Source organism: Cryptomeria japonica, chromosome 10 (genome assembly GCF_030272615.1).
Source record: "Cryptomeria japonica chromosome 10, Sugi_1.0, whole genome shotgun sequence".
In the NCBI taxonomy this organism is placed as follows: domain Eukaryota; kingdom Viridiplantae; phylum Streptophyta; class Pinopsida; order Cupressales; family Cupressaceae; genus Cryptomeria; species Cryptomeria japonica.
The window spans coordinates 351534863-351561458 of NC_081414.1; the positions used below are offsets into that span (position 1 = coordinate 351534863).

General features: G+C 34.1%; 1 protein-coding gene across 1 annotated transcript; it reads right to left on the reverse strand.

The window, feature by feature from the left end:
- Positions 1-23919: 23919 nt before the first annotated feature.
- Positions 23920-26164, reverse strand: LOC131051676 (uncharacterized). Its single transcript, XM_057986269.2, has 3 exons — positions 25306-26164; positions 24503-24675; positions 23920-24346 (listed from the first exon to the last, which is right to left on the reverse strand). Exons 1-3 carry the CDS (start codon positions 26062-26064, stop codon positions 24268-24270), a joined length of 1011 nt encoding a protein of 336 aa, XP_057842252.1. The 5' UTR covers positions 26065-26164; the 3' UTR covers positions 23920-24267.
- Between the last annotated feature and the right edge of the window lie 432 nt (positions 26165-26596).

A 26596-nucleotide genomic window follows, 5' to 3' on the forward strand; every position in this document is an offset into this window, starting at 1 on the left:
TTAGGCTTTCAAAAGGAGATCCTTCCTAAGCTCAGATTTAAAGGGAAACCCACCAAACTTCTATATGAACCTACTACAAAGAGGCCACCTTTGATTATAAAAGCAACACCCAAAACCATAGCAATTGCCCCATTGAGGCTAAAAATCCCAGCAATATCATCCACAACACCAATCATCCCACCAATAAAACCAACAACCCCATCTACAACAACAACTGCATCAATAACACCATTATCAGTATCAAAACCCCCAGCAGTATCGACAACACTGACAATTCCATCAAAAGCAGCAAATTCAACAACACCGATACTCCCCGTATCGGATTCACTGGTCTCAATAATCCTTCATGCAGCACCAATCATTCCATCTTCCAAGGTACATCAACCAATTACACATGCAGTTTTTAACTCAAAAGATATCTTAGTATGATATAGTAATCGACTACTGAAGGGTGACTCAAAAACTAACTCACATGAGTGGGAATTTGATTCGATATAGCTTAATACTTCAGATGAGGAAGACACATCACCCCCTCCACCTCACAAAGAAATCCCTATTTATGGAGAAGCACAGGTAAAGACCTCTTGGGTTCTTGAGTTGGAAACTTCTTCCCCAGACCCTATGTCACATCCTACGCTTGATTCTGATAGGGAGAGTACCATCAACAACCTTCACCACAATGTCTTAAACCTCACTGACACATATCACAAACTTAACCTAATCGATGAGGTAATGCCCATTATCCATCTTGAACTCATTGAATGGAACCGACCTAATCCCCCATGTCTTGACCATTTCCAAAATGATGAGGCGATCATTGACTTTTTGGAATTACAGGATAACATACCAAGCGGGGATCACAAAGCTGGATTTCCATAGAACTTAATAGCACAACATACTTTGGGGCAGATGCCAAACCTTTCAGCTGCAAAAATATAACAATAAAACATGGATCTTCCAGTGAAAACACCACTGTGGCACTATTTGATCCCACAAAACTAAAAAGAAAGAGCATATCCAATGGTGAAAACCTATCTAAGGCACCTGAGGATGAAAGGTTTGACATCCTCCCCTCTCGTACACAACAGGAATGATCAACGATTCTCATCGAAGAAACCAAAGAATACAATGTGGGGACTCCTGAAACTCCTCACCACATACATCTGGCATCTCTTTTAACTTCAGAGGAACAACCCAAGTTTGTCGAATTCTTCCAGAAGCGCCAGATTAACTTTGCATGGTCATATGCAGACATGCCTGGTCTTGATCTGGATTTAGTCATGCATCACCTCACCATAGCAGAGGGAGCTAAGCCTGTCAAGCAGAAGCTTCGCAAGATGCATCCTCAGATTGTAGTACTAGTCAAAGCAGAACTTAAGAAACTCTTGGATGTTGGTTTTATTAGACCAATTGATTATGCAGATTGGATCTCCAATATTGTGCCTGTTGGCAAACCAAATGGGGGCATCCATATTTGTATTGACTTTAGAGATCTGAACAAGGCATGTCCTAAAGATGACTTCCCCCTACCAAATATTGACATCATAGTAGACCTAACAGCAGGACATGCCATGCTTTCACTCATGGATGGTTTTTCAAGATACAATCAGATAAAGATCGCACCTGAGGATCAACATAAGACAACCTTCACATGTCCATGGGGAACATACTGCTGGAATGTAACGCCTTTCAGTCTAAAGAATGCAGGAGTAGCCTATCAGCGAGCAATGACCACTATCTTCCATGATATGATGCATACCATAATGGAAGATTATGTTGATGACTTACTGGAAAAATCACTCACAAGAGAAGGTCATCTAGAAATATTAGAGATCTTTGACATACTGGAACAATATCTTGTGCGACTCAACCCAAAGAAATGTGTCTTTGGAGTAACCTCAGGGAAGCTTCTAGGGTACATTATCTCAAGCAAAGGCATTGAGGTTGACCCAACAAAGGTCAAAGTAATCATGGACATGCCACCTCCAAAGAACATCAGCCAGCTAAGGACACTACAAGGGCGACTTCAAGCTATCCGCAGATTCATTGCACAACTGGCAGATAAATGTCACCCATTTACACACCTGCTACACAAAAATATCTGCTTTTAGTGGGATGCTAGATGCCACCAAGCATTCCAGATGCTTCAAGATTATCTCATGAATACGCCATTGTTGATCCCACCAGATCCAAGTAAGCCTCTATTGCTCTATATTTCAGCAACAAGTACAACATTGGGTGTACTATTGGCACAACACAATGCAGAAGGGAAAGAGTGTGTTGTTTACTACATCTCTCGCACACTGGTTGGCTATGAACTCAATTACACCCGTATTGAGCGAGCTTCCTAGCAGTAATCTTGGCAGCCACTAAACTGAGGCACTATCTATTAACACATAAAGTACAGCTCATTGCAAAGATCGATCCACTCAAGTAGTTACTCAGCAAAGCAAGATTGACAGGCCGCTTGGCCAAATGGGTAATGATTCTCAGTGAATTTGATATTGAGTATGTGGACCGTAAGGCTATCAAAGGACAAGTTATTGTAGATCAGTTGGTCGATGCTCCCCTCATGGGCGATCATCCTCTCATTTCCAATTTTCCAGATGAAGATATATTCATGATCACATCAGCACAACCATGGAAACTATACTTTGATGGTTCATACACTAGGTATGGCTCGAGGGTAGGCATTCTGTTTATCACACCTCAAGGTGACAGTATCTTGAAGTCTTATAGGCTTACATTTCCATGCACAAACAACATAGCTGAATATGAGGCCTTGATCACAGGACTCGGGCTACCCATACAATGGAAGTTACAAGAACTACAAGTATATGGCGACTCCCAACTGGTCCTTCGACAAGCCACTGATGAATTTCAGACTAAATATGACAAAATCATGTCATACAAACAAATGGTGGATAGTTTAAAGGCATCATTTACTACTATCACCTTTGAGTAGATACCAAGGGATCAGAATCGAGCTGTTGACGATATGGCTACTATTGCATCTCTTCTAGATCTTTCAAAAAATTCAACATGCTATGAGTTCTTGGTCGAACAGCTTTGGATCCCCGCTTATGATATCCCCGAATCTGAGATGATATGTTGTCTTGTCGGTTCTGAATCCCCATGGTACGGTGAGTTTTACACCTACCTCCATGATCACACACTTCCTCCTAATCAATCGAATAACCAACGTAAAACCTTCATTCGCCAAACCGCTCGATATACCATTATTGCTGAAACCCTATACCGATGCAGTCTTGATGGTACTCTCTTTCGATGTCTGGAACAGGATGAGATAACAAAGACCTTGGAAGAGGTACATGAAGGAATTTGTGGAACTCATGCAAGTGGCCCGTCACTAGCTAAGAAGATCATACGAGGTGGATACTATTGGCCATCAATGGAAAAAGACTCCTACTACTTTGTCAGAAAGTGCAAAAAATGCAAAGTTCATGGAGAACTGATACATGCACCAGCACAGGAATTACAACCAATCACAACACCATGGCCCTTTTGTCAATGGGGACTTGACCTTGTGGGTAAAATCCATCCATCTTGATCCAACGTCCACAAATTCATTATTACTACCACCAAATACTTCACAAAGTGGATCGAAGTTGTGCCCCTTACCCAAGTCACTGGTAAGCAGATCGCCTCATTCATCCTTAATTGCATCATCTGCCGGTATGGTGTACCCATGTCCATCATCATAGATAACGGTCTTCCTTTCAAAAATCGGGATGTCTGTGAACTCTGTGAGAAGTTTCACATCCAACACCACTTTTCCACTCCCTATTACCCACGGGGCAATGGTCAAGCTGAAGCATCAAACAAGAACATATTGAGAATCCTCAAGAAGACAATCAATGATGTCATTCGTGATTGGCATGTTCAATTGAATCCAACACTATGGGCATATCGAACTAGTATTCGAACCCCTACAGGTGCAACTCCCTACTCATTGGTCTATGGTGCAGAAGCTATCTTACCTATTGAGGTTGAGATACCATCACTACGGGTTTCCTTGCATAATCTAATAGATGATGAAGCCTACAGGGTATCACATCTTTAGGACTTAGAGCTACTTGATGAGAAATGACAAGCTGCATACAATCACCTCAAAACCTATCAGTAGCGCATGATTAGAAGCTATAATCATCAAGTTAGACCTCGCACATTCGAGGTAGGTGATCTTGTTCTTCGAGAGAATCCTCATAACCAACCCAACTAAGAACATCAGGGAAAGTTTGAATCAAACTGGTTGGGTCCATATATTATCATTGTTGTATTTGGGTCAAGGGAATATCAGTTGGCTACTTCAGAAGGAGAACCACTAGTAGATCTAATCAATAGCATGCACCTCAAACGATTTTATACAGAAGCTGTACAGAGCATCAAGCTCCCATACATATCAGAAAAACACCAAAAACATTCAGATAAATGTCCTGAAGAAAATAGTAAAGAAAGATCATGCATCCAAACAGTGAAAAACCACTCTGGTGGCACCTTGGGTAAGTACGATGGTGAAAACCTAGCAAATAGGCACCACTCATAAAGGCTATGGCTCCATTGTCTTTCAGACTTGTTGTGATCACATTCATTTCATCCATTCATCCATCCGTCCAAACCATGGCTTGTTATTGATCTGCAATCAAGGATAGTATTTCATGCGTCTTGCATCCCGCTTGTTCATAGTCATGTCTAAAATGAGGGCAATACCCTTAACCTATTGGTGGAAGTGGATTCTACATTACTTGTGATTCCTTTAGTTCTTCATTCAAAACTGTCTCACAAAATCCAAAAACGTTCAAAACAATCAAAAAATACCAAAAACATTCAAAAACACATAAAATCCAAAAACATTAGAAAACATCGAAAATCAAACAAAAATATGGCACCATATTGTACATACTCATCCGAGTAGATACCAAACAAACATTGTGAAACACTCAAATGATGACCTTTTGTCACATCAAAATCAACAATCAACCATCAACACACAAACTGTCTTAACCAAGGATGCATCCTTCCTTACCAAAACAAAGACAAGATGACATTTTCTTTGACAAGTTAATTATGTTTAAGCTATCAAAATACTTGGTTGATTTATAGGTTATTCATTCACTTATATATATCTGGTTCCTACGCTACTCCGAGATATCCACAAGTGATTAGAGTGGCTAGGAAGGTTCCTAAGCATTGTTTGTAAGTCTTCTGCAAATTATTCCGATGAAGTTCTGGGGCATGTACTAATGGTGTCTACATGGGAAGTTCACTAAGTTACGTGATCAAATGCCAAATACAGTCATAGATCACTACTGCTTGCTGACTACAGCGTATACCTCGACCATATGAGCATGAACCATTATCGAGGGTCCATATTCTTTATTCTTTATATATATGTTGTTTGCTTGTAGGTATAATGCTCCATCTTTGGTTCCTACTACCTCATCCATGCTCGATAATGGTTTATCTCTTACTACGGTATGAACTTGTCTCAGGATATGATCGGCAAAAGATCAAGGAGGATGTTCCAAGTCATGCATGAAAGGAGATAATCCTTGTTTGTTCTGCAAGCAATACTCAGGCCAACTTGATCCATTATATCAAGTTGCTTGTATTAACTTGCTATATCAAAATCCATGTAAGGAATACTCGGGTCATCTTGAATCATTATGTCAAGTTGCTTGTATTTTTCTTACAACATTTTAAAGCTCAATGATGAAAAATAAAGCACTATGGATCGTCATTACATCTCATCTGTATACATTGCATTCCATCCATCCATACATTTATAATAGATGCATATCATGCATACATAGTAATGACAATGGATACTCTATTTTCCTCTTCTTCCATAGGAATGCATCATAGGTCATCCATTTCTTCTATCTAACATTGAACCCCACCCTCACCCTCCCCATCTTGGTAATCAACATCACATACCCTACATCATCTCCCATCAACCCAATCAAGCCAATTACTCTTTCTACAAGGGTACATCGACCCACACACACCTAGACTATCAACAGATACTCTGATCAAGTATCTTCGAGTCTCAACAGGTAACCGATTATGGCAAACCTAGACTACAACAGACATTTATCATAATGACCTAGTCTCAATGGGGTTGCTATGATTCACCACAACCATCCATCACACGCACACACTATCAATTGATCAACCAATCAAACACAATCATAACGGACAATTACATCAATTGTCTAAGTCTCAATGAGTATTTTGCCCTCAAATACCTTGACTTCATCGGGCAACTACATCAATTGTCTGAGTCACCATCAAGTCACTTTAATTCACTTACTTAGACTTTATCCTGTCCAAGCGAACAATTGACATCAACTACCATGCTTTGACTCGATCAGGGCAATTAAACCGATTGCACCAAATTGTCCAACCAATTTTGATCAATTGTACAGTATCAATCAAAAGCACAACACCACATTTGCACCGTATCTCCTGCATAACCTATGGGTACTCACTGGCTTGCCATTTCTCCATATTCACTCTGTTTTCTTCCATTCTTTCACCATTATTGCTAATTTCTTTTATTCTACCTCCCCTCCACTTCTTTCTCTTTTTCGAGAGATCGCCCAATTTTTCAAAAAAATTCGGCCCATCTCTCGAGGGGGCATACCACCCACTAAATTAACATTTCTGGGGCATATTTCTTCACACCTGTTTTTCTTTCATTGAAACGACGTGATAAAACCGCACCATCTCAAAGAGGGGCAAATGTAGTCACATAAATTTGTCCACTTAATTAAATAAATATTTAGTATTTATTTGATTATTTAACCATCAATCAATAATTAATTAAATTAATATTTAATTAATTCATCTTAACCCTCTTCTCCTACTAATTAAATAAATTATTTGATTTATTTGATTTAATTCACTTAACCAAATTCAGACCATTAATTAATAAATAAATCATATTTGTTTAATTAAATCTTCTCTCACATTTAAATAAATTAATATTTATTTAAATCCTCCAAAATCCCATCTCTCACATTTAAATAAATTAATATTTATTTAAATCACCTTTATCGTCCACCCACTTGCATTTTCCTACAAATGCAAGTTGCACAACTATTTTAAATAAATAAATTTAAATAATCCTATTTATCCTCACCCACTTGAAACCTTTAATGGTTTCCCTTAAAGTCTTCAAACTTAATGGCTTCCTTCTAGAGTCTTCTCAAACCTTTAATGGTTTCCCTTAAAATCTTCAAACTTAATGGCTTCCTTCTAGAGTCTTCTTAAGCCTTTAAAGGTTTCCCTTAAAATCTTCAAGCATTTAATGCTTTATCTTCTTTTTTCTCATGTAAATAAATTAAGATTTATTTAAATCCAAAATTCACATTCACATTTAAATAAACAAATATTTATTTAAATATCTATCCAAATACAAATTACACCATTTCATTGAAATAAATGATTTTATTTCAATTGAAAATCCCAAAATTCCTCCCACTTGCATTCTCCTACAAAACCCACTTGCAATCCTAACCCCCTTCTAGATTCTTCTAACCCCTTCCTAATTAGCCTAATCCATCCCCTAAATATTGTCACATTCCTAAGCAACTTGGAGTCACTTTTTAAAGGCCCCAAAGTCTTCAATAACCATTAAAGGCTTTATGTATTCAAATGGTTAACCTCTAAAGTCTTCCAAACCATTAAAGGCTCTTACATAACCATTTATGGTTAACTCACCTTTTACCTTTGGTTAGAGACTTTCCTCTAACTTAACCATCCTTTTGACTCATGGATCTCTTCAAAGCATTTATTTCTTTGACTAAGGTAACCATTTAACCCTTGCACATTCATTTATACCTTGGATAAAAGGAATATCCATTAACCTAACCCTAACCCAACCCCCTAGGGTAACCATCATGCCCCCTCAAGCATTCAATGCTCCTTATCTCTCATCTCAAGCCTCCTCATGGTGACACTTGTCAACATGGGATTGAGTTGAAATTCTCACATGGATTGAATATCTTTCAATCCTAACCCTTGTTAAGCTTGCTCAATATTAACCCTTCATTTTCCCGTTTCTTCTATAAATAGAACCCTTCTCCTCAAGCAAAGGAAGGAAGCATTAAAGTATTGTTGTTATACTAGTATTAGCATAGAGCTTTTTCATAGCATCACTATCTACACTTGCATAGCATTTGTTTATTATTTTCAACCATCTTGAATCTCCATATGGCATCCATGGCTAGTGCTAAAAGCTGAGAGCTACACTCATGTGGAACTTGGAGAGGAGATGAACAAGGGAGGAGCAACTATGAGCATCTTGATTAGCATTTGGAGGAGTATAGTTTATCTATTCCATATTTGTATGCTTTCTATTTCATGCTTAATATCTCTCTTGATATGTCTGTTTAGGATAATCTTTTGTTGCTAACACTAACGTTTGTTTCTTGTGCTCTTGTGTGTGTTGCCATCAAACAGATTTTCTAATCCTTTTTGCAGAGCATCAGTAAGCATAATGTTGATAATGTCTAATATAGATGCCTAAAAATGTCTCATTGATCATGTACTAATTATTCATCCAATTAGTTAAATAATTATTTAATTATTTGATTAAGTTAATTAATCTTATTCGTCTAATTTCATATTTTCTCATCATCTTACTAATTATTCTATTTTTTAATTATGCTATCATGTTAATTAAATATTTATTATTTAATTAATTCTGATTAATTTCCCAATTTAAATAATCTTTATTATTTAAATAAACTCATTCTCAATTTCTATCTCTATTCAATTAATCATTCAATCCTCTTCTAAATATTAATTAATTATGATTTAATTTCTTTAATTTAAATAATCTTTGTTATTTAATTAAATTCAATTTCTAAATAATTCCCCAAATTCCTCTAATTATTCTTCTAATTCCTCAAATTCCTCTAAGTTCATTCAAATTCTAATTTCTTCTAATTTCAAATACATGTGCATGATTTCAAAGATCAAATTGAAAATCAAAGTCAAGTTCTAAATATATTCAAAAACTAAATTGAATTTAAAATAAATTCAATTATTTGAATAAATGTCATGCAAAGATTAAATTGAAAATCTAAGTCAAAGTGCAAGCACATGCTAAATTAATTAATACATTCAATTAATTGATTAAATCGTTATCTTTCCAATCTCTATTTCTATCTTTTAGTTAGCTTTTTCCTCAATCAATTAACTATTCAATCTATTTTAATTGATTATTTCAATCAATTAATTAATTAAACCAATTATTACTTCAATTCCTATTTCCATCTTATAGTTAGCTTTTTCTAAATAAAGTTTTCTTTGTCATCCTCTTTATTTCCTCCAATCATTCTTTTTCATCTTTCAGTCAAATTTTTCTCAATCAGTTGACTCAATTAATCTATTCAATCTATTCTGTTTCACCTCCAAATCAACAGTTCAACTATCAATCAACATGTGAGCTCACCTGAGTTCCACCTCTTGATCAATCTGTTCCATATTTCAATCAATCTTCTCCAATTATCTATAAATTGAGCCTTCAATCTCCATTCTCAACAATAACGAACTTTGAATCTTTGTGTCACTTGCAGGTTGTCAAGGCAATATCTGAGAGCCACCATACCACAAAGAGGAGAAAAAAAATGGAAGCCATGATGCACAATAGGGAGTTTTATATTGTTTAATTTCATTCCATTTAGCATCTATTTCATTGGTTTTGTGTTCGAATTGTTTAGATAGTTAAGGGATTCATGATTTTCCTCATTTCTTATTTAGCAATGATGAATTTGAGCATAGAACATCTATTATGTAGAAGGTTAAAAGTATAATCTTTTAAGTGTTGGTCAATTGGTGGACAAGGGATTCCAACTTCAATTCAAAGATACAAAATGAAAAATCATTAACAAGTCTGGTTTGGAGATTGCAACCGGTACTCAGACTGGAGGTAATATCTTTCACCTGAACACTGGTAATAAGACATATTTGATTTCTCATACTGATGAGAGTTGGCTATGGCATAAGAGGTTGTTTCATGTTAATTTTGATTGTATTGTTAAGCCCAGTTCAACAAAGGAACTCAGAGATATACCTAAGATTATGAAGCCTCATAATCCGGTATGTAAGGAATGTCAATTGGGAAAGCAAGTTAGAAATTCTCTTAAGAGCATACATGATAAATCTAATTATATGCTTGATTTAATTCATACTGACATATGGTCCAGTGAGGACCGGAAGCTTTCAAGGTGATAAGTACTTCATGCTAATAATTCATGATTATTCTAGAATGATGTGGGTGACTTTTCTTAGGGAGAAGTTTGAAGCTTTTGAGAAATTGAAGATCTTTAAAGCAAAGGTAGAAACTAAAACTGGACTGAAAATCAAATGTCTAAGATCAGATCAAGGCGGCGAGTTCACTTCTCATGAATTTAACAGTTATTGTGAGTCAAATGGAATTAGGAGACAATTATCTACACCTTAGACTCCTCAGTAGAATGGAGTAGTGGAAAGAAAGAATAGAACCATTTTGGATGCAACAAGAACCATGATGATGGAAGCCAAATTTCCTCACATCTACTGGAGAGAAGCAATGAGTACATCAATCTATACATTCAACAGAGTTCATATCAAAGGTGAAACCGGTAAGACTCCTTATGAATTATGGTTTGGACATACACCTATTGTTAAATATTTCAGAATTTTAGGAAGTCAATGCTATATCAAAAGGGATGATTCAATTGGGAAGTTTGATCCTAGATGTGATGAAGGAATATTTCTTGGATATTCAAATCATGGAAAAACATATAGATGTTATAACAAAAGATTGCAAAAAATTGTGGAGAGCGCAAATGCAAAAGTGGATGAGCAATATAGAAATCAATCTATATCATATGACAATGAACCGACAATATAAATGATCATAACTGAACCGATAATGCCTCAATCAGTACAGGACACTGAGACAATTACACCGATACAATTAGAAAATTCAACTATGACTGATGATCGGATCAATGAACCTAAAGTTTAGAAGACTCCAAGGTATGTAAGATTAAATCATTCTAAAGATCAAATCATTGGAGATAGGAACAAGGGAGTTATGACAAGAAGGAGATTGGAAAATGAAGAGGTATGTCTTATTTCTCAAGTTGAACTGACATTTGTTATTGAAGTTTTTAAAGATAAACATTGGTTAAAGGCTATGGAAGATGAATTAGATCAGATAGAGAAAAATGAGACTTGGACTTTAGTTCCCCGACCTAAAAATAAGAATGTTATTGGAACTAAATATGTTTTTAAAAATAAACTAAATGAGGATGGTCAAATTGTAAGAAACAAGGCTAGACTAGTTTGTAAAGGATATTCTCAAATGGAAGGAATTGATTATAGTGAGACATTTGCACCTATAGCTAGAATTGAAGTTGTTAGACTATTACTTGCCTATGTAGCATATAAGAACTATAAGGTCTATCAAATGGATGTTAAATGTGCATTTTTGAATGGTGAACTTGAGGAAGAAGTATACATTGAGCAGTCTGATGGATTTTCACTAACAGATAGCAAGGATATGGTTTGTAGGTTAAAGAAAGCATTATATGGATTGAAACAAGCTCCTAGAGCTTGGTATGCAAGATTGGATAAATATCTTTTGAAGCTTGGTTTTACTAAAGGCAGTGTTGATAGTAATTTATATTACAAAATCACTGATGATGATATTCTGATTATTGAGGTATTTGTTGATAATATCATTTTTGGAGGAGAAGATAAATTGTGCATGGAATTATCTAACAATATGAAGAATGAATTTGAAATGTCCATGATTGGTGAAATGAGGATTTTCTTAGGTTTGTAGATTACTCAAACTGACAAAGGCATTTTTATCTATCAAACTAAGTATCTAAGAGAATTGTTGAAGAAGTTTGGTATGGATAATTCCAAACTGGTAAGTACTCCTATGGTGACAAGTGAGAAATTATCTATCAAAGACACACTTGCACTGGTAAATTTGACAAAGTATAAGTTTATGATCGGTGGCTTGTTATATCTAACTCAGAATAGACCAGATATTATGAATGCAGTAAGTATTGTTTCAAGATATCAAAGTAATCCTAAAGAAAATCATGAATGTGCATTAAAGAGGATATTCTGGTATTTGCAAGGAACAACAAAATATGGCTTATGGTATTCTAGAGATGATAACTTCACTTTATGTACATATACAAATTCAGATTGGGCAGGAGATATAGATGACAGGAAGAACACTTCTGGTGGAGCTTTCTTTCTTGGAAAGAAACCGATTTCATGGATTAAAAAAAATAGTCATGCATTTCTTTATCTACTGCAGAAGCTGAATATGTTGCAACAACAACTAATTGTACACAAGTCATGTGGATGAAGCACATGTTGAAGGATATTAGGGTAAATTGTAGTGAACCGGTAGTTATCTACTGTGATAACTCTGCAGCTATTGACATGTCTAAGAATCCAGTATTTTACTCTAAGACTAAACACATATCAATAAAGTATAACTTTCTGAAAGACAAGGTGGAAGAAAAGGAAGTCAAATTGGTTTATGTGAACACTAAATAGCAGATTGCAAATATATTCACTAAACCGCTATCTAAAGAATCATTTGAATATTTGAGAGACAGGTTAGGAGTATCTACCCCTCTAGCAAAGACTTATCTGATTATGTAGTGCATTGTTCCAGTATGGATCAACAACTTTATCCTTTGCTCTGGATTGATGAAGTGGTGCTACTACTCAGGGGGAGTAGTCAGCTTTGAGACTCATAGAATTTTGATATCTATGTCATATCTTTGGAATTGATGTCAAAGGGGGAGAGTTATATGTGAAAAATAATGTTTATAGGAGAGATTCCGATTGGATTGCACTCCTCAAGGGGAGTCATTTTTTCATGAGAAATGTTTTGGCACTTCTTGGCACTTAGATGTATTCTTTTTCACATCTAGTGTTGTCATCAATGCCAAAGGGTGAGATTGTTGGCAATATGGAAGAATTGATTATGGGGAGATTGATTATGTGTTGCATTGATGTTTTGTCATTGATGTCAACACTAGTTGTTATGGTTGGTTACTGGCAGACAGGTTTTGGTTACCAACAAAAGATCTAGTGTTACCGACAGAAGGGACTATTTGTTGGACACTTCCGACATGTTTGGATCAATGTGGTATGTTTGGTTTTATGTGTTACATGCTCCTGGAACATGTTTTGGTCAGTTGGTATTGACTTGGTGATCAAATGCTATCATACACTCTAGTAAGCCTATACCAGTAAGGGTTTAAGGTTTTATACACAAAGCTTTTATTGAGAATCTTTGACAGGATGCATAAGTGGTGTTGGTGAGGCTTCTAGATGGAACTCGGGATGAAGAAAGTGGTCCTTGATCATGCCTCGACTGGTTGGAGACATCACTTAGGTGTGTTGGACCCAAAATAGGTCTTGTACCTATCTAGGTTACGGACATGTATCATGTTAACGTGTTCTCTACACGTTACTGGGATGATTTATGGATTGTTTAATGTTGTTTTGGTCTTAAGACAACATGGCATATCATTGTAATATGAATGTATGTAATGATCTTATTGTAATATCTTTTAGGTGGCCAACCTAATTGGTTTAGGCCATAGGGTTTGTATAAATTGATGTAAGATCTCATTGTAGATCGTGGCAATGGATAAGGAAAAAAAAGGGAATGTAATGTGTGAATAATGTAATATCATTCAGGCAGAGGATTTGGTTGATCATTGAAGATCGAATTGGGTTTATGTAAGAGGTCACAAGCCTCCAGGATTGAGCTTAATCGGAACTGTAATCAGGCATGGTAGATGCTATCTTTGACAGTTCATTCTATTGAATTGTTGTCTAATTATCTTGAGGTGGTTATAACCTCTCTATAGTCAGTAAGACTCTTTTGTAATGAGCAGTACGCTCTAGGCAGTGTGCCTTCCTGCATGTGTCGGCCCCTCATTGTATCACATACTTTCTGCAGAAGTATCATCTGACTATGGGTAGGCTTCCCACCGTGGTTTTTCCCTTTACCGGGTTTTCCACGTACAAATCATGGTGTTATGTGGTATGGTTGCATTGTGTTGATTATATGTTTCATTGTTAAGTTGTATTGCTTATCGGTATCTGTTTCTGGTATTCTCGTATTTAATGTTTATGTGCTCTGGTTAAAGGTTGTAAAGTGGCTTAATTGATATAATCTATTGAGAACTGATTCACAACCCCCCCCCCCCTCGCAGTTGTCCACTGGTTATCCTAACAGAATCATTATTTTTAGCTATAGAAGGAGAAGAATAATGAAAGGTCCAAAAATCCAAAATATATGACGGACAATGAAAAATCAATAAATATAAAGACCAAACTACATGCAAAAGTAAAGCTTAAAGCATGGGTAATTGATTTTGGATTTTCAAATTATATGACAGGTGATAAAGGAAATGTTGATTGATTTTGAAAAGTATGATGGTGGATCTTTAAAGTTTGTAGGTGAGGAAGATGGACTTATTTTTGGAAAGGTACTATATCCATTGATGGTCAGCATAAGACAAATGATGTTTATTATGTTAAGGATCTAAGACATAATCTTGAGTGTGATTCAGATGTGAAATAAGAGTTATAAGCTCATGTTTCATGGGTCCAGATGTGGAATCAGAAAAGGAAGTTCTAGGAGATTAGTTGCAAAAGGTATAAGAACTAATAGTAATGTCTACTATGTGAAGGATAATAGTGGAAAGTAGTTCTTTTCTAGCAAAGATCAATAAATGTTGGAGCTGACACAAAAGGATGAGGCATATCAATTTGGACAATATGGTGGAGATAAGTTTTACTCATGTTCTAAGTGATTTTCCAAATCTTATCAAACTTGTTGATACTGTATGCAGGGAATGTCAATTGGGAAAGAAACCAAAGACGAGATTCAAAAACAAGGAGTAATCAACTTCAAAACCTTTGAAGCTGATTCATATAGATCTATGTATGCCTACTAGGACAAGAGAACTATGTGGTGAAAGGTATTTTATGTTTCTTATTAATAGTTATTCTAGAATTACATGGTTACTTTGTTGAAAGAAAAATATGAAGCATTAGAAAATCTTAAAGTATTAAGTCTATGGATGAGAATCAAGTAGATGCTAAGATCAAATATTTAAGCTCTCATAGAGGAGGAGAGTCTACTTCAAATTAATTTGATAGATTCTACGAAGAGCATGGTATTTGAAGATATTTTTCTACTCCTAGAACTTCTCAATAGAATGAAGTTGTCGAAAGGAAGAATAGGACTGTTGTTGAAATGGCTAGAACTATGTTAAAGGATGCTAACCTACCTAATGTGTACTAGAAAGAAGTTGTGCATATTGTTGTTTACATTCTTAACATGGTACAAATAAGAGTGAATCACATAAATACACCTTATGAATATGAAATGGAAGACCTCCTACAATCAAGTATTTCAGAATCTTTGGAAGCAAGTGCTACATAAGGAGAGATGAGTAAGATTTAGGGAAATTTGATGCAATGTTAGATGAAGGAATATTTTAGGATACTCTACAAGGAGTAAGGTATAATAGTATTACAACAAAATACTAAATACGATTGTGGAGAGTGCAAATGTCATAGTTAGTGAAGAAATGAATTAGACTAAGACTGTACCTAAATCTGAGACTGAAATATAAGTTGTTACGATGTCTATAAAAGAGAAGGCTCCTCTACAAGATAAAGATGAGACAAGTACAAAAGAAAAGGGACCTAAATAAACACCTAAGACATTGGAAAAATATTTGCAAAAAAATCATTTAGAGGAATAGATCATTGGATACAAGAATAGAGGAGTTCAAACAAGAAGACTTGCAAAAACCAGTGAACAAGCATATTATTGTTTCTTATCTCAAGTGGAGTCAAAGACCTATGCAGATGCAAGAAAGGATGAAAGATGGATAAAGGCAATGGAAGAAGAGCTAAATCAGATAGAGAAGAATCAAACATGGGAATTGGTACCTAGATTGATGGATAAGAATTTGATAGGAACTAAGTGGGTGTTTCGAAATTAGCTAAACGAAAGTTACAAGGAACAAGGAAAGATTAGTGTGTAAGGGTTATTCACAAGTTGAAGGCATATATTTTGAGGAGACATTTTCTCATATAGCAAGAATGGAATCTATATGAATGTTTCTTGCATTTGTTGCATGTTATATCAGATGGGTGTCAAATCTACATTCTTGATTAGAGAACTTAAAGAAGAAGTATACATTGAACAACCAGATGGGCTCAAGTTGTCAAAGGATTCATTTATTGTTTGAAGACCTAAGAAAGCACTTTATGGACTCAAGCAAGCCCCTAAATCTTGGTATGCAAGGTTGGATAGATATTTGTTGTAGCAGAATTTTAAAAAGGTACTATAGATAGCAATTTTTATTTTAAAGTTGAAGGTGATAAATTGTTGATTATTGTTGTGTATGTTGATGATATCATATTTGGAGGAGATGATGATGTATGCAAGAACTTTGCAGAAGAGATGAAAAAAGAATTTGAGATGTCTATCATAGGTGAGCAATAATTTTCCTCTGGTCTTCAAGTTACACAATATAAAAAGGGTATTTTCATTTCTCAAGCTAAGTATAACAAGAAGATATTGAAGAAGTTTGAGATGGAGAATTCTAAATCAGTCTCAACCCCTATGGCTACTAGTTGTAAGTTAAGAAAGGATGATAGATCTCTATATTTTGATAAAAAATAGTATAGACTCATTATTGGAGGATTTTTCTATTTGACTGCTTCAAGATTGGATATTATGCAAGCTATCTATTTGGTTGCCAGATATCAAGCTAATCCTAAGAAATCTCGTGATCAAGTAATGAGAATGATATTTATATATTTGAATGGGACTCCAGATTATGGATTATGGTATAAGAAGGATGATGTTTTCACTTTAAAAGCATATACAAATGATGATTGGGCCAGATGTGTTGATGGCAAGAGAAGTACAAGTGGTGGTAGATTTTTCTTGGGAGATAGATCCATCTCTTAGTTAAGTAAGAAACAAGATTTAGTATCATTATCTATTGCAAAAGAAAAATACATTTCAACAACATCTTTCTATAGTCAAGTTATGTGGATGAACCAAACTTTTAAATATATCAAGGTGAAGTATGATGAGATGATTCCTACTATGTGTGATAATACAAGTACAATTAACATTTTAAATAATCCAATGTTGCATTCAAGAACTAAACACATTTCAAAGAGGTATCATTCCCTGGGAGAGAAGGTTGCAAAGAAATAAGTTAGATTGGAATATGTGCTCAATAAGGAAAATATTGCAAATATTTTTACTAAGGCTTTGGCGAAGGATACCTTTATCTCCAGTAGAAGTTAGGGGTTATCACCCCTCCTACTTCAAACTAGATGCATTTAGGTGGTACATATGTCCAGGAAGAGATTTAAAGTTCATTTTTTGTCTCTTGGATTGATGCAGTTGCTACTCTTAGAGGGAGCGGTGTGGTGTGTAGTTGTTGGAAAGTGGATTGTAGATGGAGTGTTGCAAAATTAGAAAGTGGGAGATAATTTAGTAAAGTTTAATTGTTGTTTTTTGTAGTGTGCACCTTGCCTTTGATGTCAAAGGCAGAGTATTCACCCTCTGCCTCTCAGTGATGTGGTGTGTTCAACAACTTTCCCCACTATCTCTCCCTCTTTCTAGCCTTACCTCAACGTCTCTCTAACTCTCACCCTATTGCAAAATGTAACATAAGCCTATTGGTAATGAAACTTGATTATCTTTTCAATTTGAAGGTTTTATTTCAGTTATGATTGGATCCTTGTGAGTGGATGCATTGTTGTTTGGAAGTTATCACTTCTCTAATGAGACCATTGTTACAAAAACAACATCATGGTCTACCATTTGACCTCATGTATTACCCAAATTTATGTAAAAAATAGACCAATTTTTTTTTCTTAATATACACTCCACACCTCTTCGACATACCCATTGCACACCAAGGTGCACTCGCTAGTATTTAATTTTAATTTTTGAGGATTATGGTTTTATTCATATGATAAGTATGGATTATCCAATAATTCAATTGGTAAAATTACAATGAATAACATATAATGCTACTTTTAGATAGAAATAAAACTTTAAGAAGCTCACTTTCCTATTGGAAGTGTATAAGTTGAACTATGACCTTTTAAGGTCAACTTCAAAATTGGCTGAAAATTACAAAAAGCTCAAAAGTCTTCAAGTATCTCTTAATTGAGCAAATGTTAAAGAGAATCTACAACCACCCTCACAATAATAGCAACATCGATTTATAATAGAATTAAAAGCATAAGTGTAGTATTGATAAAACACCAACCTTACACAAACATGTATTAAAAGCATAATAAATAAAACCACTTTGGATCACAAAAATCTAACAAAGCCACCCTTGATCGAAAAGGGGAAAACCAAGATGATCTGAAGTATCAATCAATTTGACTTCCCTTACTACTTTGTAAAATCAACTCTTATCTATTAATATTGATCAACTAGATTCAACACTCGTACATGTCCTCCTAATACCTAATACTTTTCTTCCATTCACCTATGAATAACACTCACCCAACTTGTATATCCAATGTCCTATGTCATTTCCTCTTACAATCTAAACATCGTGTTGTTCTTCTTAACACTACCAAACACAATCGCTAAAATTTATCCACCACCATGTCTCTAACCATTTATACCATTCAAGATATAGAGTATATTCATAATTACTTAATTACAATGACCATTCTTTAAGAACCTCACTAATAAATGTGGTGCAACTAATAATATTAATCTATAACAAAAAAAATCTTATACTTCTATTCTTAAAATCATATCAAATCTCACAATAAAAAATACAAATCATTTGAAACTTTCAAATAATTTAGTTTCTTGTTTTCATGCTTTACACTATAACAATTGAAAAATGAAGGACATGCATTGTAGGTCTCTTTCTTTTGCAACTACTTCCTTTGTGAGGATTAAGAAAACGTATAATTATCATCGTAGTGCCTGCAAGTTACATGCAAAAGTCTTTATAATTATAAAAAGAAATTGCAGCATTGTGTTGTATACTATATTTTGTTATTTTATTGTCAAAGAGTTCAACAATGAATAAATGCATGGTTTATTGATGCATTGTAAATATTGATTCCTTATCCATGTTTTTGCATAATCAACTTTTTTTTCTGCACAAAAGCATGTAACTAGTGAGCTCATTTGTTGTCTATCTTCTCTTTGCTTGGAAGAATATTCTTTAGTGTCCATAATGTTCTAAACAAAATTAATGTAATATCAGATTTAAATATGTTTTGAACGCTCTCTTTGCAGAAGAAAAATAAATAAAAAATTAGTTTTAAAAATGTGAGAAAAATCAAGTTTATTTATCTAGTATTGGAATAAGTTATTATAATGAATAGTATTAAATTAATATTAAAATGGTTAAAATTATTATTGTTTTTGGTTTTGATTGTATGTATTTTTTATTTTTTTTAATCTATGTGAAACTAGATAACATAATTTATGTTAATGCTTAAATATTAAAAAATAATTGTAAGATTCATTTGTAAAAGTTAATAATAGTAATACAATTCAAAATCTATATATAATTATTAGGGAAAAACAAGTCTTGCCTACATTTTTCTATGCAAATTTAATGTGATTTTTTCTAGACAATTTTTCAATTTATTATTTTTATTACCAATGTAAAAAAGAGTTTCTAATCTAATACATTCACATTTTAAATGATGTATAGGTGCATGCTAACAATCACATATTGGTGCATCAATAATTCTTCCATTTTACCCATACCATATTTTCTTCGCTTTATTTCCTTTTCTTAACACAAAGTAACTTCCTATTATCTACAATAGATACCTTTAATAGAAAACAAAGACAAAACACACCTCTTCAATAGAAGTGAAACAACTTTTTTTTTCAATATGAAGAAAATTGTGGATTGCATTAAAATATATATGATTATAACAAAATATGGAATACAAACATATTTAAATTACTATAGACAATATTATATATTTTTCAAAATTGTATAAAAGAGATTAAACTAATTTTCTTCTATACAAATGCCAAATTATATTTTGTTTAATTTCAATGTTCTCATTTACTAGTTGAGTTTCAAGATGTTTCATAATTGTATAAAAGAGATTAAACTAATTTTCTTCTATACAAATGCCATATTATATTTTGTTTAATTTCAATGTTCTCATTTACTAGTTGAGTTTCAAGGTGTTTCATGCTGCTCTTACCCACTAAGAAATTTTAATGTGCACATCTACCTCATCTCTTAACCAAATGTGTGTTTCCCTTCTCATTGGTTTCTCACTTTCACTTTACTTCATTTTAGAAGCAATCCTATTTGGAGTGAATTTGCATCTTTTTTCTTTATGTTCTTTCATTTCATTGAATTTCACAATATTCTCATTGTAAAAAATTGATCTCTACTATTTTCGTATGATAAGTTGGGTACATACCACTTTAGTCAAGTATAAATATAATTTCATTTCAATTGAAAATTTGAGTAGTAGAATGTATTGTGCTTAAAGAATTTATTTTCAGCATGTGAATAGAGCTCAAAATCATTTTTGTTTATTTCATAGGCCAATTACCACTACAACACAAAGAAGCTATAGAATGTATTATGCTCAAAGAAGCCATTTCCATCATGTGAATAAAGCTCAAACTATTTTTCTTTTTATTATTTCTTCCTCAAATTCCTCTACCATGATACAAAGAATTTGTGTTTCTTGTCATGGAATGCAAGTTAAGATGAAGAGTCAATTTATTCCCTTAGATTTAATTAAATATTTCCACACTTGATAAACATTTGTCACTCTATTTGGAAAACAACCCCCCCTACAAGTGAACCCAATGAAAACCCAAACCTCAAGCCATAAAATCAAAAGAATAATTACTTTTTAATGATTTAATTTTGAATAATAGATGATAGATATGCTCCATTGACCACCCTTGTCCAATAGTTATTCAAATATAGTTCTTTCATTTTGAGAAATTATTGCATATTAGCATACCAATAAACATTTTTTAAAAATTCTATACAATACTTGGCTTCTCTATTGACCTAATGCTACTTTCAAATTTATAAGACATTTGATATAAATTAATATCAACATCAGCATTGTACCTCCATTACAATATTTGTATAAAATTGACAAGTTGTTAACCAAGACAAATAGACCACTAAAAGCATGAAGCAAAATTCTAGAAAAAAATGATAGCTCGAAGATGAATCATCAAGTTAAGAATGTATTTTAAAATCACATAAACAAAAAATACTATTCTATACATAAGATACTATAAATTAAATTAACGTATTCTTATACACATATAAAATTGTACTCTTTAACATACCAACTTATATATATAATTTTCTATCAGCGTAACCCTTGTACGTCTTTCTCATGCAAATGCTAGTAAGTAAAGGCACTCATATCATCCTACTAAAAAGAAAACCCCATATCTTTCTAAGTTTTAACATTCACTTAAAGTTTTATCTCATCTACTTTTCTACTAAACAAATATCTAAATTTTGCTCTATACAATCTATTTGTGTTGCTTCTATTAGCAATTATAGGTCAACTACGAAGTTACAAACATATTATACATAGAGCTTCTGTAACAATGTTACCTCTAAGATTAATGATGATGTGATACCCAATGTTGTTGTCCCCTCTACTGAAAACAGATTGCTGCCTCTTACCCCGTCGGTTTCTTCGTGTGTTGATACAACTTTTGCCTCTCCTGTTAGTGGCGAACCTGTGTCCGTGATGGTGGTATCTCTTACCTCGCTGACTGTTTCATAGGGTGCTGGTACAACTTTTGTTGGCTGTGACTCTATGTCCGCGATGGTTGTTGCTCCCTCTTCTAGCACCCTTTTTCCTAGTCTGGAAAGATTGGTGATGGGCCCTTCAGATTGGTCTGTTGCGACAGTTAAAGTTGAAGATGGTTGGATTACTGTTAAGGGAAAGCATTCAAAGACGTCCAAGCCCTCTTTTGATATGACTCTTCGTTCCCACAAGGCCAATTGAAAATTTTGAGGGCCCTTGTAGTTGGTTGTTTGGGTTGGTTTTACTGGCCCTCTATTTGTTTGGGTGGCCTGTTGTCTTTTGGGACAAACCCTGTCTTTGTTTTTGGTTGTTCTATCTAGTCGAGCTTTCAATGCTTTATCTATCTTTTAATCTGATGTAAAGAGTTTTGAGGCACCTTCAAAACCTGTTTTCACTTAATCAAAAATAATGTTACCTACACCACCTCATCTATGAATATAGATTAGACAATTGAAATAGCATTGGAAAACAATAACACATCACAATTAAACTATTTATATTTAATTTATACACAAACACAACATTGTTCTTTCAACATTCAGTAGGAAGTGTGCTCCTCTTGTTAGTATATATTATCAACCCTCTTATACAAGTAGCAATAATTTTAACTGTTCTAGCTTATATTTATGTTAAGAAAATAGTCTATTATTATTTTTAAATAAACATACAGAATCTCATTGCATGCACGATGACCACAACATATTTTATAATTATAAATATATTTAGTATGAAAAATATCTTGACGTCGTAAATAAAATTATAACGCATCAATGAGATAATTTCTTTATAATTTCTACTTTCTATTTAATAATTATTTTTAATTTAGTCTAAAATTACTTTTTGTTTTAATTAAAATAATAATATTAAGATCATGTAAAATAAAATAATTATCATTCCAATGATATTAAATTGCAAATTTGAAAGTTTATATTATAAATGAAGTTTTATAATTTGTTGATGATATTGAATAAGTTTAATGTTCATGTAATTTTTATGGAGAGTTTTATATCATATAGAGCTCATTTTGCTATCTGATATTGTAGCATGAACCTATGTTGATGCCTCTTCAAGAGAGAGAAAAAAACTCGAAAATATTCATTCTCGCTAGCACGATCCTGACCTCATTTCTTATATCATATCTTCAAAAAAAATTGTCCTAACTAATTATATTTAACCAACTAAATTACAACCTTTTAATTCTCTTTATATTTAATATATAATTTCTTTTATAAAAATATATGTAACTTAAAACAACTTCTTTTAAAAATAAATTCCCCCAAAAATTGGTTGCCGTTACTATTTCAAACAATTACATTTAACTTTTAGCTTATCATGTAGATATAATACTCCTATCATGTAAGCCATAACAACATTCGAACTTACATTTTTAAGCTTAGAATTTAGGGAACAGTTGGTATCTGTTGGATAAAAATCCATTTTTGCTTTCCTACCAATGATAGCGAAGGTCTGAAGTAGGAGGAATCTTTATTCCAACAAATTCTCTGAGATCACAGCTATCTTATTTTGTTTGAGAAGTTTTGTTGCAGATAATATTCTGTTCATCCATACAATTTTTTTCACTGTTATCTTTATTACTAATTTTTGCTTAATTTTTATCATAGTTTTAATTACAAATTTATAGCTGGAATTAGATTTTCACAGTTCATGAATTGGAATGTAAGTTTTATAGAGTGGAATGTAAGTTTTATAGAGTTAAAATATGTTAATTTTTTAGCATTATGTTTCAAATCACCCAGTGATTCATCATAAGATAGTAAAAAATCAATCACTATCTTAATGATGAATCACTAGATGTGATTTCAAACATAGATATTAACAAATTTACACAATTTAATCTATAAAACTTACATACAAATTTACATTAAAATATATCCATAAAAAAAATTTACATTAAAGATACTAATTTTCCACAATCTTGTTACTATTTCTAAATTAGATTGTGTGTTTGTTTGCATCTAACACACCATCAAGTACTTGCGATAGTTTATTACTGATCTTATTGTTCAGATCAGAAGTGAAGACAAAGCTTATCCCTGACGTTTTGTGAGGACAACAAATATCCAGTCTCATCATAGGCAAAGGCTGTCCCTTAGTAGCTCATCAAACTCCATTCTCGTAACTAAACTTTTATATCTGTACTATATTATCTTGGAAATGACATAAGAAATTTAAAAACAGTCAAAGATAAAATCCCATGAAAAATTTGGAAACTAATTTTGTCAAGAAAATACTCTGATCTGGACATTACTACTTTTAAGCCTAGATGAAACATTAAGCAGCAGCAGTTTTTACAGAGCTCAAATTGGCCGGATCCATTACATTTTATTCTGTAGTAATGACATTCTCTTCTTCATCCTCTTCGCAGGTCCAGAGGAAATATGCATAAGATGCAATAACATTGCTGCAACACCGAGCCCAACCATATAGTGGGTTATTATTAGATAGGTTTTCAAGTTGTGTTGCTAAAAATAAATCAGACACTGAGTCTGAAAAGAGAGCACAGTGCTAACTAGCCATAGGACTAGAGAGTGATAAGGACATGGTAGGAGCTGCTTACCAGTCTTCAGGGGCAGCTTCCACTGCTCTTTCAAAGTAAGTTTCGGCCCGAGCTGGATCCTTGTGGCTTTCCCATATGAATTTGGCATACAGTGACATGATCTCTCCATCCCCAGGGCTTGCCAATATGGCCCTGCAGAAGTATGCTTCTGCTCTCTTCATGTCATGTTGAACCTGAGGACACCAATCCAAACAAGACTTAAAACAACTTCATATCAATGGTATAGCATATTAAAGTTCTCTCAAGATTAGCAAGTTGTAATAACAATGGCTTACAGTTGGGCAAATTCATGACTACCCAGATGACTAATCAGTGAAACAGTGTCAGAAACTCTATGTTCTAAGCCTCTTACAGTCAGAGGGAAGGGCTTAATTGGTGAGTGTATTTTAGGAAGCGTACCTGAGGTTCTCTGCCGGGCTTGCTAGAGTGAGATCATTGTTTTTAAAATTATGTTCGATATTCAGGTTTGTTGAATTTTGGTGACCTAATAAGAGCAGGGTACCATATGAACGGTGATCCCTGCCAACTCAAAAGAAAATTGAAAGTAAAACAAGAAACCCCCACCATATACAGCTCTCTTATGTGGTTTTGGGCATTAACCATTTTCCATAGATTCAAGGCATCTACATAATAGGCTAGATCCTAATGTGGTAGATGACCAGTTTCTGGAACATGTATTACAGTTTAGTCCTCTGATAGTCATTGTCCTTGCAAGCCCATTTGAAAAATATCAGTAAATAGAAATCCCCTATGATATAATCTACCAATTTATTTAACCCAAAATGAATAGATTCAACATCCACCTCGTGCAAAAACTTGGCATAGTTTCTCAGCAGAAGAGGATTATCAGGGTTTGCTTCCAACATCATTTGATAATACAAATCTGTGCTGCTGGATTCTGTTCCACAGCTTTCCTCTTCCCCTCTACCACCATCACCGCCATGAATCTCGGAGCTTTCGTTTCTATGCTCTATTTCACATACATGGGCAGGGGCACATCCTCTTTGAGTGCAGACTAAAGCCATTCCATTCAGTCCAACCTTTAAACCCAGCCAGTTCTCTGCCATTACAGAATTTTCAGACATACTTCCACCGTCCAAAGAGTCAAAACATTTGTGGGTAACCTGTTTTTTATGTACTTCTAGAGAATTCTCGGGATGGTGGATTATATCCCTCTCGGATTGAACTTCTCCGAAAGGAGGCCAATTCTCATGATGGCTTTCCTGATTGGGAGAATTCATCATAACCATCCTCTTGAATTCAACTCTGCTATGATCTGCAGCAACTAAAAACCCACTCTTCCTTGACCGCATTACTCTACAAAAATGACATGCCCCAATTCTCTGATTGCTTTCCTTATTCCTGGTGAGAGGGAGCATCAGATTACTTTCTGAAAAAGCCCTTCTAGATAGCTCAACTGCAGAGGGCTCACTACTTTTCAGGCCTAAGCACTTCTTAAAACTAGCACACCTAGAAAATCTGTACTTATATTTGCTAAAACTACAAGACTCTGAAAGAAAACCAGGATGATCCATCAAACAGCAAGAAGATCTAAACATCATTTCTGCATTAAAATTTGGGCTGGAGAGCCCTTTTGGATGCTACAGGAAAGTATCTCCGACTCGGACTTTCACTCAACAAAGGATAACCGATGTGATACCGGATATATAAACTCTGCAGATGCTCATTCTTCTAGGGGAATCTTATTTTCATTTCGCGTAGTGGGAGATAACCATGGGTTGAAAATTTTAATGAATTTTAACCGTTAGAATTATGAGCAATTAGCATAGCTCGTCAGGACAACCCTAAAAGTCTTTTTCTTACCTGACAGGACCATATGCTACAGTTTATGAGAGTAACGAATTTGTTGCTTTTTCAGTTCACTACCATCTGTTAATCTGGAATGATTACTTTGGACTTCGTGAATGGGGAGGCATGAAACATATTTTTCTCAAGCTTTGAACATGTGATAACCATTGGAATGAAATAAAATGGAAACTTTAATAATGGGTATGAGATCGGCTAGTTTATGGGATTTCAGAGTCCAATTTTTTAGGAAAAAGATAAAAGTTTTAATAATCATTTATAATTTTT

Coding starts and splice junctions, on each gene's coding strand:
- LOC131051676 (XM_057986269.2), bottom strand. CDS start 26,064: ATGATGTTTAGATCTTCTTGCTGTTTGATGGATCATCCTGGTTTTCTT. Junction 24,676..25,305: donor ATGCCAAGTTTTTGCACGAG/GTGGATGTTGAA, acceptor TGGTGTCCTCAG/GTTCAACATGACATGAAGAG. Junction 24,347..24,502: donor GAAGCTGCCCCTGAAGACTG/GTAAGCAGCTCC, acceptor TCGGTGTTGCAG/CAATGTTATTGCATCTTATG.